We start from the raw sequence: 13472 nt of genomic DNA, 5'->3' as shown, positions 1-13472 counted from the left end.
TTAGACAAACATACCTCGAGTAAATTTTTAAAAAACAGTTTTTAAACATCAATTTCATCTCTTAAGGAAAAGCCATCCAAACCTACCTGGTCTATGTGAGCCTAAATCTAATAGCTTGTTGTTCCATCCTTAGCGGCAACAACTGAAGCAAGCTTTTGTGATACCTGATGAGTCTTTCACATCCTGTGGAGGAATGTTGTGCCACTCTTTTTTGCAGAATTGTTTTAATTCAGCCACATGGAAGGTTTTCCAACATGAACGGCCTGTTTAAGGTCATGCCTCGGCATCTCAATCAGATTTAAGTCCAGACTTTGACTAGACCACTCCAAACCTCTATTTAGTTTATAGTCCATTCAGAGGTGGACTCGCTGGAGTGTTTGGGATCTGCTGCATAACCCAAGTGTGCTTGAAGTTATGAACTTATGGCCAGAGACTCTGGCTCTGACTCTCATGGTTCTATCAATTACGGCACATGCTCCAGGTCCAGGTCCTCCAGACCATCACACTGCCACCACTATGTCTGACTGCTGGTATGATGTTCTTCTCTCTTAAGACTATTTCCCCAAAAGTCTTGGGGTCAATCAGGATGTTGGAACTCTTGGAACTGAAGCCTGCAGGTCTTTAGATGTTGTTCTGGGTTCTTTTGGGACCTCCTGGTTGAGTCGTTGATGCACTCTTGGAGTCATTTTGGTAGGCCGGCCACCCCTGAGGTTCACCACTGTTCCAAGTTTTCCCCATTTGTGGCTAACGGCTCTCAATGTGGTTTTCTGGAGTCCCAAAGCCTTTGGAAATGGGTTCGTAGGCCTGTCAGATGCAGTTAATGATTTAACGAGGGGTCAACAGTGTTTCCACATGGACTTGGCTAAATTATTTTTGGCATTGTAAAAGAACATGTTCTGTTGATTCCTAAGTACCAATATTTACATAATGTGGGGGCAGCTCAGTGTTTTCAGGTCGCTGGTTTACTGTTTCACCAGGTCAGGCCTGAAAGGAGCAGAGAGGAGTCTGACAGCTGCAGTTTGAGCTCTTACTGTGAGTCATACTGCGATATAGATCAATAAGCATGAGGGTGATCATTACCTGTTACATAATATGAGTAGTCCTTGTTTTTAAAGTGGTTCAGACACAACAATGGCTGAGTCACCAGAGAGGAGAGAGGGGCCATAAAAAAGGGGATATGTCTTTAACATGTGCTATGATTCAAATGAGATTTCCAGACTGTTTTTTTAAAGGCAGACACCTTTTTAAAGGTTAACCAGCCTGTCTGTGCTCAGGAGAAGGACACTCCCTGCCAGGTTAGAGAGGTGAGGTTATTACAGCCTACCTGGCCTTAGCACAGAAATAAATCTGTGGTTTTTAGAGCGTAGGTGGAGACAGCTGATAAGAGGCCATAAATCTCTGTTTCTCCCTCCTCTGTTTTACATGTCCTGACAGCGTGTACCCATTTGTGTGACCTCATGTCTAGAAAAGTGCTTTCTGATCAGACTCACGGGTGTTTTTCAGCCTCTGTGCCCACGCCCTCGTCGCTATTCACAGCCTGTCCATCTGTGTTCCTTGGTTTTGTTGTTTTCCTCTCCCTCTAACACCTGGGAAAGCTGCAGGGGAAAAATAAAAACCGCTGCCAGCATTCCAGCACATTCCTGCTCCAAATGCCCGGGCACGGCCGCACATCGCTGGCATTCCTTTATTTAAAGGTGCAGCCCGTCTTTGTCTCTTAACCCTACATCAACCATTGAAATGAAGGAATGTGGGAACTGGCTCTGGCACAGAGTTTTCACAGGTTGTGGCTGAATTTCACAGCTGAACTATGACCTAGAAAGAAGCTCGGTACACGTGAGTGATTCACATATGGAAAATGGCCATTAGTTCATTTGAAACTAATGAGAAAGGAGATCTAGAACCTTCTACATACGCTGTAGTCATCTTTGGTTTTTATTAAGAAGCATTTTTGGCACCTAAACCTTCCTTTCATTCACAAACAGCTGTGATTGGCTCAAACTCACTTACACTATTATATAAATGTGAATTTTGTCTGGATTTCTGCTGGTTTTCACAATCTGTTTATCAAAATGTTTCTGAGCTCCACAACCAATCAGAGCAAGAAATACCAGTGAAATGGTCAGACCTGCCCAGAGAGCGGGCCCTCCCTGGTTGTGATGAACACTTACTTTGTTTTTGGGACTGAAAAGTGAGTGAAGCTGTTATTGGATTCTGATGTTGAAATAGTTTATTCTTGCCACTTTTTAACCTCTTTTCACCACTGTTTGTAAGTTAATGCCACTTTTTATTCTTTATCTGGCCATTTTTGTGTCTTTCAACCCACGTTTTGCAGCTTTTTAACTCCTTTTCACTTCTTTATCTGGCCATTTTTGCAACATTTTTGCCACTTTAACCCAGTATTGCAATGTCCAACCCATTTTATCCACTTTGCAGATTTTTTGCTACACTTTAACTCCTCTGCCATATTCTGCAACTTTTTTTAAACTCATTTTCACTGCATTATCCAGCATTTTAGCAACATTATTTTCTTTTCTGGTACTTTTTGCCCCTTTTTCAATTTTTAAGCAATTTTGCCCATTTTTAAGCTATTTTCACTGCTTTATCTGGCCTAATTTGCAATATTTTTTCCACTTATAACTGATTTTAGATACTTTTTGTGTCTTCAACCCATTTTTGCAACATTTTGCCAGAGTTTTCAATTTTTTCATTAATTTTTTCTGGCCATATTTGTAACATTATTGCCTCTGTTAACCCAATTTTGAGCGTTTATGCCCCCTTTTACCACTTTTAACACTTTTAACCCATTTTTGACATGTTTCCATTACTTTATCTGGCCATTTTTGCAACATAATTGTTGTTTAAAAACCATTTTAAGTACTTTTTGCTGCTTTGAAACCCCTTTTCACTGCTTTTATTTGCTTTTTTTCATTTCTAACTGATCTTTGATACCTTTTGCAACTTTCTGCCTCTTTCAGCCCATTTTTGACACATTTTGCCTGTTTTTTTTTACATTTTTAACCACTCTTCATTACTCCGTCTGACATGTTTGCCAAGAGATTATTGCCCCTTCTAACCCAATCACTCTTTTAATTCTTTTTCACTATTTTATACAGCCATTTTTGCAACATTATTGTCATTCAAAATCCATTTTTGGTCATTTTTGCTCCCTTGTAACCATTTTTTGTTGCTTTTTAACCACTTCACTTTGTCTGTCCATCTTCACACAGACAGAATACTGTTGAGTCTCTTTAGCTACTTTTTATCATTTCATCTGTTGCAGCTGCTAAGTCGGTGGGAGCTTGGACTACAAACCAGAGGATCATGGATTCAAGTCCTGATCAGAACCAGTCTGGAGAGGTGCCAGAGCCCTGCCAGGGGGGCCTCGAGCAAACATCCAACGGCCCAGGCAATCTTTCAAGTGCAACCCCCCAATAGCACATCTGCTGGTTAGTGCATGCACACGGGATTGTGTTTGTGCGTGTGATTGTACTTTATGTGGTAAACATGTTTGAGCACGCTGAACACCAGAGAGTGAAACTGAGTCTCTACCTTCTTCTAAACTGATGTAATAGAAGTTCAGAACCTCCCACATTTGTGGCAGCCTTCCTTGCTGTTTATGAAGACGCCTTAGCAGGGAAGCAGACAAGCACACGCTTTGAATAATTCACAAATGTTAATTGGTCTGAAACCTCCCAGTTATTTAGATTTATTCCACAGGCGTGCCCAATATGTCCATAGATTCTACATCCTATTAGAGGTGGCTAGCTTTCTCCCACAAGAAGTACCCCCACATGAAATGCTCAGCACTGAACTCTCTTTTTCTTCTTAAAGTTTTATTGGCAGCTGATTACCTGGGCCCACAGTAGGGGGGGCCTTGAGACGCCTGCAATCAAGAGTATGTTTTTATTTATTTTTTATTAGCAATAAGTGACATTATTGAATCAAAAGCACCTAAATGTAATCGGTCAACAGACTGAAATATGAATCAAATCAAGTTAAATAAATACCGGGGGGGGGGGTGCTTACAGTCCAGCATTTCAGAGTAATGCAAGTAAATGTAATTTAACCGTAGTAAAAATATTGCTCATATAGTTCAAAAATAAATTTCATTTGTGGCTTGGCTAGCTGCTTAAGGGGGACGCAGTGTAATAGTCTTTCTGGGGCCCTAAAATCCCTAGCTAAACTCCTTCATAACATCATCTTGTCCTGACATTCTTTATTTTTGCCTCATTGATGCAACTTGTTGCCTGCTCTTTCATATATCTGCAGACTATTTGCCTCACTCAACTCAATTTGGCAGCTTTATTTATCCCTGGAGGGGGGCAGCTGGTTCTGAGTAGCTTGTACATAAAAACAGATAAATCACAGTAACAGAGACGGCAACATCATTTGGTCTTCTGCTGGACTAAAATTAGTGCAGCATTCATTTTAACTCAACAGTTCAATTATTTGTGGTCAATCAGATCTTAGAACAAACCCTCTTGTTATGAAGCTAATGGAAATGTGGATGAATAACATCCTAGGATCAGACTAGAACGAGTGCAGTTATTGCTCTGAGAGGAAGTCAGCGTTTTGCCGTTTTGAGCTCCAGTGTTTTTGCAGAAGTGCTCCAAAATCTGAGCAGAAGAGTTAACTGTATATAGGAGTGTTTTTTCCTATTATGCAATCAGATGAACTGAGCGGCAGGCATGCCAACATGGTGGCAAAGTTAGTGGCGACAGAAATGAAGAGTGGATAGAATGTATATTGCTTTACAGGCTTATGGTTTCTTCTCCTGGCTGTTTAGAGGAGAGTAGATATGATAGGAGTGATTAGAGCCGTAAAAAGGTTCAGTTTTTAATCACAGTGAAGATCAGAACTTTGCAGGCAATTGCAATTAATAACATCCTTTCATTATAATTTAATATTCCACTCTTTTGCATTCAGATCTGTTTTTTAAAGATATATTTGGGCTTTATTGTTAGAGAGGAGGATAGAGTTGGAAACATGGATGAGAGAGAGGGGGAAGGAGCCACAGGCTGGACTTGAACCCCAGCCGCCTGCATACATGGGGCGCGAAGACTGGACCAGACTAGTGCCATTTTGAATTGTTCTACCGTCTCAGATTAAAGGTTACTGACTTCCTGTTTGGATACAGACTTTTACTGCTTTTACTGGTAGATGATTTCTTGGGATGAAATACAAACTTCAGTGCACTTTTCCAAATACAATACAAAACTTACAACTCGAATATTAACAACTGTTGTATACAAATATGTACTTAATGTATACAGTTGTATAAATCATCAAGTGCATTGAACTCTCTCTCTCCTTTCTGTTATTTGCGCAGCATCATGTGATTACGGGACAGCCTGCTATTGGCTGACGGACACTCACAGAATACCAATATGGTGGTTAGCATTCAAGCTAGCGGTAACAAATGATCGTAATGCGATTAAAATGGTTAAAAAGACGTTCAGTATCGGTGTGGATTTAATCTTTAAAGTCCCCAAAAGACACACGAGTTCCAGGCTTGCTGAAAACGCTGCCGCATGGGGTTCAAAGGCATCAATAGCGTCAGTGGAAAGGAACAACGGCTAGCTTCAAGAGGAGAAACAAGTATGATGCAGCGGGTTACGGTTCAGAAGTTGTTTAAATTTTTATAAACTGTGTCACTTCTTGTCTTGTACGACAGCGCTGGTCTGGAAGGCGTTTTGATGATCACATTCAGAGAAAAAAGGTCATGCAGACAACATTCTTTGCAGCTGCAGCGGGTTCCTTGGTTCTTCGTCGCTGCGCCAGAAACAGAAGTCCATTCATACAGTGGCATCAAAGAAGAATTGATTTCCGGTTTATAGCACTGACAGTTAGCATGGCTAAATGAAGCAAAATATAAAGTTAAACCAAACGGTATTGGATCAGTGCATAAACTCGTGGACTTGCCGATACCAATACGTGCATTTTAAGCAGTACTGGGCATATTTCCAATACTGGTATCGGTATCAGAACAACCCTGAAACACTAACTTTACTATGGAAAAAGGAACTTGCTATGGATTGGAAAGGAAATAAGGAGGCTGTGAAAAGATAAATGTTCACAAACATGAGGTTCAGATACCTTCTGACTTACCCACTGAACTGTCCTTGATTTTTTAAAGTGAAATGAGACTTTAAAGAGCAGTGGTGGACTTATTTTGCATCACTGTGGCTGCAGAGAGACTGGCGTGGATTACTGTGCAGTTAATTGCATTAATTGTGGACTTTAATGAACTGCTTTAAATGCAGTTCATCTTGGTTTAACTTCTAAGCATTCCTGAATTCCTCTATGTATGCATTTGAGTCTAAAGTTTAGTGCTCTAACGCCGCAGACCACATTCAATCTCAGTGAAGTTTTAAAGTACAGACAGCCTTCTAAAAGTTAGAATATCTGTTTTTTAATTTACTCTTCAGGAAGATTGCACAACTGTGTCCTTCGCGTGCAAAAGGCAGTTTGCACTTAAAGAATTTTTAAAAACAGGAACTATCCCCTTTTTTTCCAAACAACAAAACCGCAAGATTCAAAAAAAGGAATAATTACTCAATCTAAGCTGCTGGCCCTCCCACCTCCACCCTTCTAGTTCCCCCCAGAGGGATGCAAGTGCGTCAGAGAGGGGTTGGAAAAGAGGAGAAGTAAAGCCTTTTGACTTTCAGGAAGGAAGCACATCTGGGGAATAAGGAAAGAGAGAACGGGTGAAAAGAGGAATTAGCATGGAGGAAGAGGAGCTGGCCAAAAATAGTCAGCCTCCGCTTGAGCCTGGCCTCGCTTGTGTCCTTACCACACCTCCTTCACTCAGGCATTAGTCAGCTCTGACCTATCCCTCTGTGGCTGGCCAGCTTCTGTGAACCTCACTTCCTCCCAGGTGTTTTTAGAAGACCCCGTCCACGGTCATCTCCCCGGGAACAAACATTACATGCAATTTACCTCAGCTCCAAACATGCCGTGGAAATAACATGTGCAAACAGATAAAATGGAATGATAGTAACGCATAATCTAAGTTAAACTATAATCAACAGGGAGATAACAGCAGTCAGCAGTGATTAAGGTGTGAGAGAAATGGGTAAACATTCCTCTGGTGAGAGAGAGCCATCCAGAAAAACAGGAACTCTAACCACATAAATATGGCTAAACCAGATGTAAGGAGCTCCTCTGACCAGACCTGGTTTCTGGATAGCATGGCAAATGTTTCATCTCATGCAGGTGTTCTGTAGTCACTGTTTGAGTGGGGCAGGACAAAGCAAACAGGAAGTAGTGGGCAGTGGGTTTTGCAATTGGTCGCCTAAGTTTGATCTGTGAGTTCAGGAAGGAGGTGTGCATACATGCAGACTTCCAGAGAAAGGGCGTGCATGTCTGACAGCACGTTAATATTATGAGACAGAGAGAGGCCGCTGGAGGAGGCCGGGCCGTATTTCACAAACTGGGGTGTATATTTCCACTCAGGAGGCTTTTTTAATAAGTCTGAAAACAGTCTCAGTACCAAAACAAAATATAACAAGTATGAAACACGGGCATAGTTACACATGTAGGATTAAAAAAGACAACTTTACTCAAACTAGTCTGTTCATATTACTCCTAGTGCTCTAAATTTAACATTCTGGCTGGATTTTGATCCCAAACTGTCTATAACAGTGACTATAAAACACCTGTCATGGGTCATGTAAGCACACGGCTGTTGTTAACTAGAGCCATCCAGTGGTGCTTTGAGGAACTTTTTATACACAGGAGAGAAGAAGGACGCCTCCAGAGATGTTATATCACCAGCTGAAGCCAGAAAGAAATAACTTTTACTCTTAGTTTCATATTTTCAAACCTGGGTGAGAAAGGCATCAGTGGTTAGGGTTAGGCAAAGGTGGCCTTGTGCATAAAGGGGCCTGGGATATACAGTCATATGCATGGGCGTAGCACAGGGGGGGCAAGGGTTCTGATTACCCGGGCCCACAGTAGGGAGAGGCCTGCAATGAAAATTGTGTTTTTATTTATTTTCTCTTAGTAATTAGTGTCGTTATTGAATTAAAAGCAACAAAATAGATTGGACAACAGACTGAAAACTAGAAAAGCACCCGGAGAGCGCAGACCTCCGCCATTAGCCCTAACTCCCAATAGTGAAGAATCCTTTAAAAAAATCCTGGATCCATCCCCATGTGCCCCCCACCACAGCATTCGCCGACTACTCCCTCCCCGGTGGGGTGTAAACATGGGCTGTTTTCGAATTGGCCTACTGCATACTCCTGCCAAACGCAGTATGCTGTATATATTGCACACTTCGCACTACTTTTGACGGTAGTATGCCGTATGACTGATTTTTCGGGATTTTTATAGCCGTTGTTTTTAGCTTGACGTATAGTGCAGTGAAAGGACACACTTGACAGCACTTTTCTGGCTGTTACAAGCCGTAGCGGCAAAACAAAAACAACAGTGACCCTATTACATCTTATTTCGCCATAGTAAATGTTAAAAAGATAAAGATTTAAGATAATGGCACTTTTTGTAACCGTCAGCCGCTCCGGTGAAATTTCCCCCACCCCCCGCTATTACAAACTCTGACCCGGTGCTTTGCATTGTGGGTTACAGTAGGCGAAGCAGACTGGTCCGATGCATACTGTGAAATTTTCCAGAATCAGTACGTCATCCGGGTATTTTTGGCATACTGCAACTTTCGCAGAGTCAAGCTTGACGGCATTGCTGGATTTTCTAGACTGTCATCAGGCAAAGCCATCTTGCCAAGAAAAGTTTGATCAAAGTTCGGATTAATTGATGTCATGTAAAAGAATGTAACGCTATCTACGGGCGGGGTTTAGTTCTACTGAAATTTTTGAAAAGTCCTGCCCTTCCTAAATGCTTGTATGGGAGGTTTCCTAGATGAATGTGAAATGTGTCTATGCAGTGGTGATGTGAAACAGTCTATCCAGTGCTGCAAGTTAGGAAAAATGTTCCACAAGACAACAGTACATAATAATGTCAGAATATTCAGAAAATCTTGAGAAATCTCTGAGCAAGGGACAAGGCTGAAGGTCAGCACTGGATGCTGGTGATCTTGGGGCCCTCAGGGGCCACTGCTTTAAAAATAGGCATGATTCTGTTTTGGAAATCACTGCATGGGCTCAGGAACACTTCCAGAAATCTTAGTCTGTCAACAGAGATGGCTGTGCCTTCCACAAATGACAATTAAAGCATCTTCATGTAAAGAAGATGCCATATGTGAACAGGATCCAGAGATGCTGCCGTCTTCTCTGGGCCAAATCTCATTTAAAATGGACCGAGGAAAAATGGAAAACTGTTCTGTGGTCAGATGAATCATAATTTGAAGTCTTTTTCAAAACCATGGATGCAACCATCCAGCTTATTCTCCTGGCTCAGGTCTAAAGCCTGCATCTCTGATGGTAGGGGGTCGCATTAGTGCCTATGGCGTGGGCAGCTTACACGTCTAGAAAGGAACTATCAATGCTGAGGAGTAGAGGTTTTAGAGTAACATATGCTCCCATCCAGACAATGTCTCTTTCAGGTAAGGCCTTGACTTTTTCAGCAAGACAACGCTAAACCACATACCAGTGTTAATTTTGTTGACTAATTATTTTCTTATAGTTTTCGTTAATAGCCTTTTTTCCCGGGGGAGATCTCTCTGTCTCTCTTTCTCTCTTTATGGGGGAGATCCAATCACAACTGCTTTTGCTGCGTGGTGGCGGGGTAAGCTGGGGAGAGATCCAATCAGTCGACTAAATTTACTGTAAATTTCGTCAACTAAAATGTTGGGAATTTGATAAAAGAACTAGCTGCTAATCTTGCCTTGGAAAGGCTTACATATATTGTTAAAAAGAAGGACAAGAAATTTGCCTATTAATGGGGTGCGTATATGGTTTTCTTGGAAAACCACGGTCCTGCATGATTAGATTTTTTATTCTGTGCTATAACTGTACACTGCTAAAGTCTGTTTTTATAACTTTATATCCCAATATTCAATTTATGTTTATTTTCATGTATGTGTTTATTGTATTTGTATCTTTCTGACAGGGTTGGGGGAATATTGTTTGCTGATTTGTTAAAGAAAAATAAAAAATATATATTAAAAAAATGTTGGGAAGTTTCGTCAACTAAAACTGGACTAAAAATGAAACAATTTAGATGATTAAATTATGACTAAAACTAGAAGATATTTTTGACAAAAGACTATAGCTAAAACTAAATTAAAAAGTGCTGTCAAAATTAACACTGCCACATACCACACCCATCACAACAGCATGGCTTCACAGTAGAAGAGTTCAGGTTCTGAACTGGTCTGCAATAGAAAACATTTGGAGCAACCTGAAATGAAAAATATGGCATAAAGGCCCAGGACTGTTGAGCAGGGGCAAGAATGGGACAACATTTCTCTCCCAAAACTCCAGCAGCCGGTCTCCTCGCTTCCCTGACGTTTACAGACTGTTGTTAAAAGAAGAGGAGATGCTATGTGATTTTTTTTTTACTTGTTTTACTCACTGTGCAGCACTTTGGTAAACGTAATGTTTTGTAAAATGTGCCATATAAATAAAGTGGATTGGATTGGATATATAACATTTAACATGGCCCCGTCCATACTTTTTTGAGATGTGGTGCTGCCATTAAATTCAGAATGAGCTAATATTTTCATTAAAAGGTAAAATGTCTCAGTTTCAACATCTGATATGTTGTTTATGTTCTGCTGGGATTAAAATATGGCCCATATTTTATTATGTCTGGTTTCTGAGACTTTTTTGTTGTAATTTTTTGTTGTAAATAAGGTTTAGGTGGTGATAAATAAATGTAAATAAATTAAACTAAACGTAATTCTCCGTTTTTGCTCCAAGTCTTAAGTCGCCATCGTTCTAGAAAGCTTAAAAACAACAGAGGGATAATATTATGATCCTGTTTTTCATTATTTAGTCTGCTCAGACCAGACAAGCTGACCCGTAACGTAATCCGTCTCCGTGGAAACGCTCTTAATACGGAAGCTCGCTAGGATAACAGGAGCCGAAACGCGAAGGGGGTTGGAGCAGCAGGAGGCCGTAGCTGGACGATGACTGACGTGGAAAGTGTCAGAGAGTGAGTAACAAACTTCAGCGGAGAAAATCAGACTCTAAAGTATAAATATCGGTTGTTTTTGAGCTGCCGTGAGTTTGTTTCATCGCAGCAGGATGAGTCTGGACAAAGCCAAGCTGTGTGACTCCCTGCTAACCTGGGTAAGTTTGATGTTAGCTTTGGCTAACCGCCGAAGCAGGTGTTTGCAATTTACAGCGACGTGTAACGTCACTTGTAACGCCCAAACCGTGCTCAATCGACAACTATCCGTTATGCAAGCTTTCTACATAAACGTACACCTCGTAGAAAGTGGTGAATGGTGCATTTGGAGGCTAACTTTCGCTAGCTAGGTGAGCTAACTAGTTAGGTAAACAGATTGGAAGTTTGCACCTTGTGGTCTGCTTGTTATCGGTAGCTGTTTCAGCTGTGTCAGCAGAAGTTTACTGCCCTAAAAAACAAACCCAAAAAGCCCAGTGAAAGCAATAACGTGTAATCTACGGCTAACCAAAGTAGTAATTTCTAAATCACAGGGGAAATCCACCTGTTTGGCACTTTAACACAGAGGCGACTTAACTGAGACACAAACTAGTATTAATAGCTTTCCAAGTAGGTCTGTAATCCCCCACCAGTCATTTAACCAGTGCTTTCAAAGACTCAGCAGCTTCAGACACATTAAGAGACCAATTTAAATTTACCAGCATCATTGCAAGTGGATACTAAAGCTAGTTTGGGGTTTTAATGAGAAGGTAGGAAGTGGCATTTGGAGGAAGAAATTACTCAAAAGATGTAAAACCATTTATGAACTAGGGTGTCACAAAACTAGACTTTTAACTTAGATTTAAGTCTTGTAAGAATTCAATAATATTGACACAAGTCATAGGCATCCATGCTTGTTTTAGTCAGCAAAAATTACAGGTTAACCCTCTGGTATCCTACAAATTGCTGTCTCATTTTCCTCCTAGTGTGCAAAAAATGCACAGGGGGGTTATTACTGGAAATAAAAAAAGTTATATTAGTTTATTTTTAATTGTTTAATTTTTACCTCGTTTCATCACCTTGTGCCATTAACAAAAATGACAAATACTCAATAACTGTCATATCTTTTAACCCTTTAATCGCCATGTTTGTAATGTAAACAAACAACATTTTTTTGATGGAAAAAAAAACACAAATTGATTTTTTTCAAGATACTACACTGAAAGTGAATAACTTATTTATGGATGATTGCAGCCTGGCATATGTCATTGATTAGTAGCAACACTGGTTAAAATGCATTATTAGTTTTTTTTGTGAGGTCAGTTATTCTAAAATACTCATGATTTTCACCCTTCTGTACAAAAGATGCACACCTTTAAATCACGTTATAAATATCATACATTTCAAAATTGTTTTACTGTTATTGAATGATATTTTTCTCATTTAAGGTCAGCCCTAATCATAAATGTCAAATACTCATTCATTTTAATTTGAAATGCCATGTTTCATTGATGATGTCACTGCATTTTTAGCTGCAAAATACACAAAAAAAATCTGATTTGCACTTAAAAAAAACCTCAGAGAGTTAGTGAGAAGGGGAGCAGTGGGCAGTATAACACTGAAATCTGGTGGAAAAAACATGTATTTCCTGCCTTCGCCCATATATGGTAAAAGTGACATCACAGGGTAAAAAAATGGTCCAGGTGCAAATGTAAAGCCCCAACTCTCAAATGAAGCCCAGAAACCAGAAAATGCATAATTCATGCCTTAATGACGCATGGATCAAAAGAAGTGGTTTGAATGGGTTTCAATGCGCATATTTTGCACACCAGGGATATTAATGCTATAAAAAAGGTTTACTTTATTTATGTTGGGCTGATTGTTGTGACTGGGACAGAATTTTGAAAATTGTGCAAAAATTAACAAAAAATACAACACATGATAATATTAATTGTGAAAGAGGACAAAGTTTTTTAAAAAAATATCAACTAAGTGTGCATTTTTGGCACAAGGGGTACCAGAGGGTTAAGTCCTGCACGCTGCACAAGTTGTCTGCAAAGTTTAGCGATTTAAACAATAAGCAGGAGCGCATTAAGTTTTTCTTAAAGTTACAGGACTTTTTGATGTTATCAATCATTTGGATAACAGAGATTGTATTACTCTCAACTAGAGCTCTTGCATTGCAAAACCATACCAAAAAACCCAGAGGCTCTCTTTTTATAAAATGCTTTAAAAAGTTTTCGATAGTGTATAAGTTTGAGCCAACATTCTCTTGTGTCACATTTTTACCAAAAACTCACTAAATTCCTTGGAGAAACTACCCGTCTGTTATGCTGTATAGCCTAGCTTACCAGCGACACAATTCCTTCCTAAAGGAGCAATGCTAACTGAAATCACTGGAGGCTAATGTCACTACTACTGTGTACCTCATATGACTTGGCTTAAAAAAT

The 13472-nt window shown here is 40.1% G+C and overlaps 1 protein-coding gene across 1 annotated transcript in view; it reads left to right on the top strand.

The window, feature by feature from the left end:
- Window positions 1-10957: 10957 nt before the first annotated feature.
- The window catches only part of hook2 (hook microtubule-tethering protein 2), a 34405-nt gene continuing 31890 nt past the window's right edge, over window positions 10958-13472 (top strand). Inside the window, exons 1-2 of the mRNA XM_041777861.1 lie at window positions 10958-11070; window positions 11159-11207. Coding sequence (XP_041633795.1) covers window positions 11045-11070; window positions 11159-11207 — 75 coding nt within the window. The 5' untranslated portion in view covers window positions 10958-11044. The remainder of the gene's footprint in view (window positions 11071-11158; window positions 11208-13472) is intronic.

This window comes from Cheilinus undulatus, linkage group 21 (genome assembly GCF_018320785.1).
Source record: "Cheilinus undulatus linkage group 21, ASM1832078v1, whole genome shotgun sequence".
Classification (NCBI taxonomy): Eukaryota; Metazoa; Chordata; class Actinopteri; order Labriformes; family Labridae; genus Cheilinus; species Cheilinus undulatus.
This window is presented reverse-complemented; position numbering and strand designations above follow the sequence as displayed.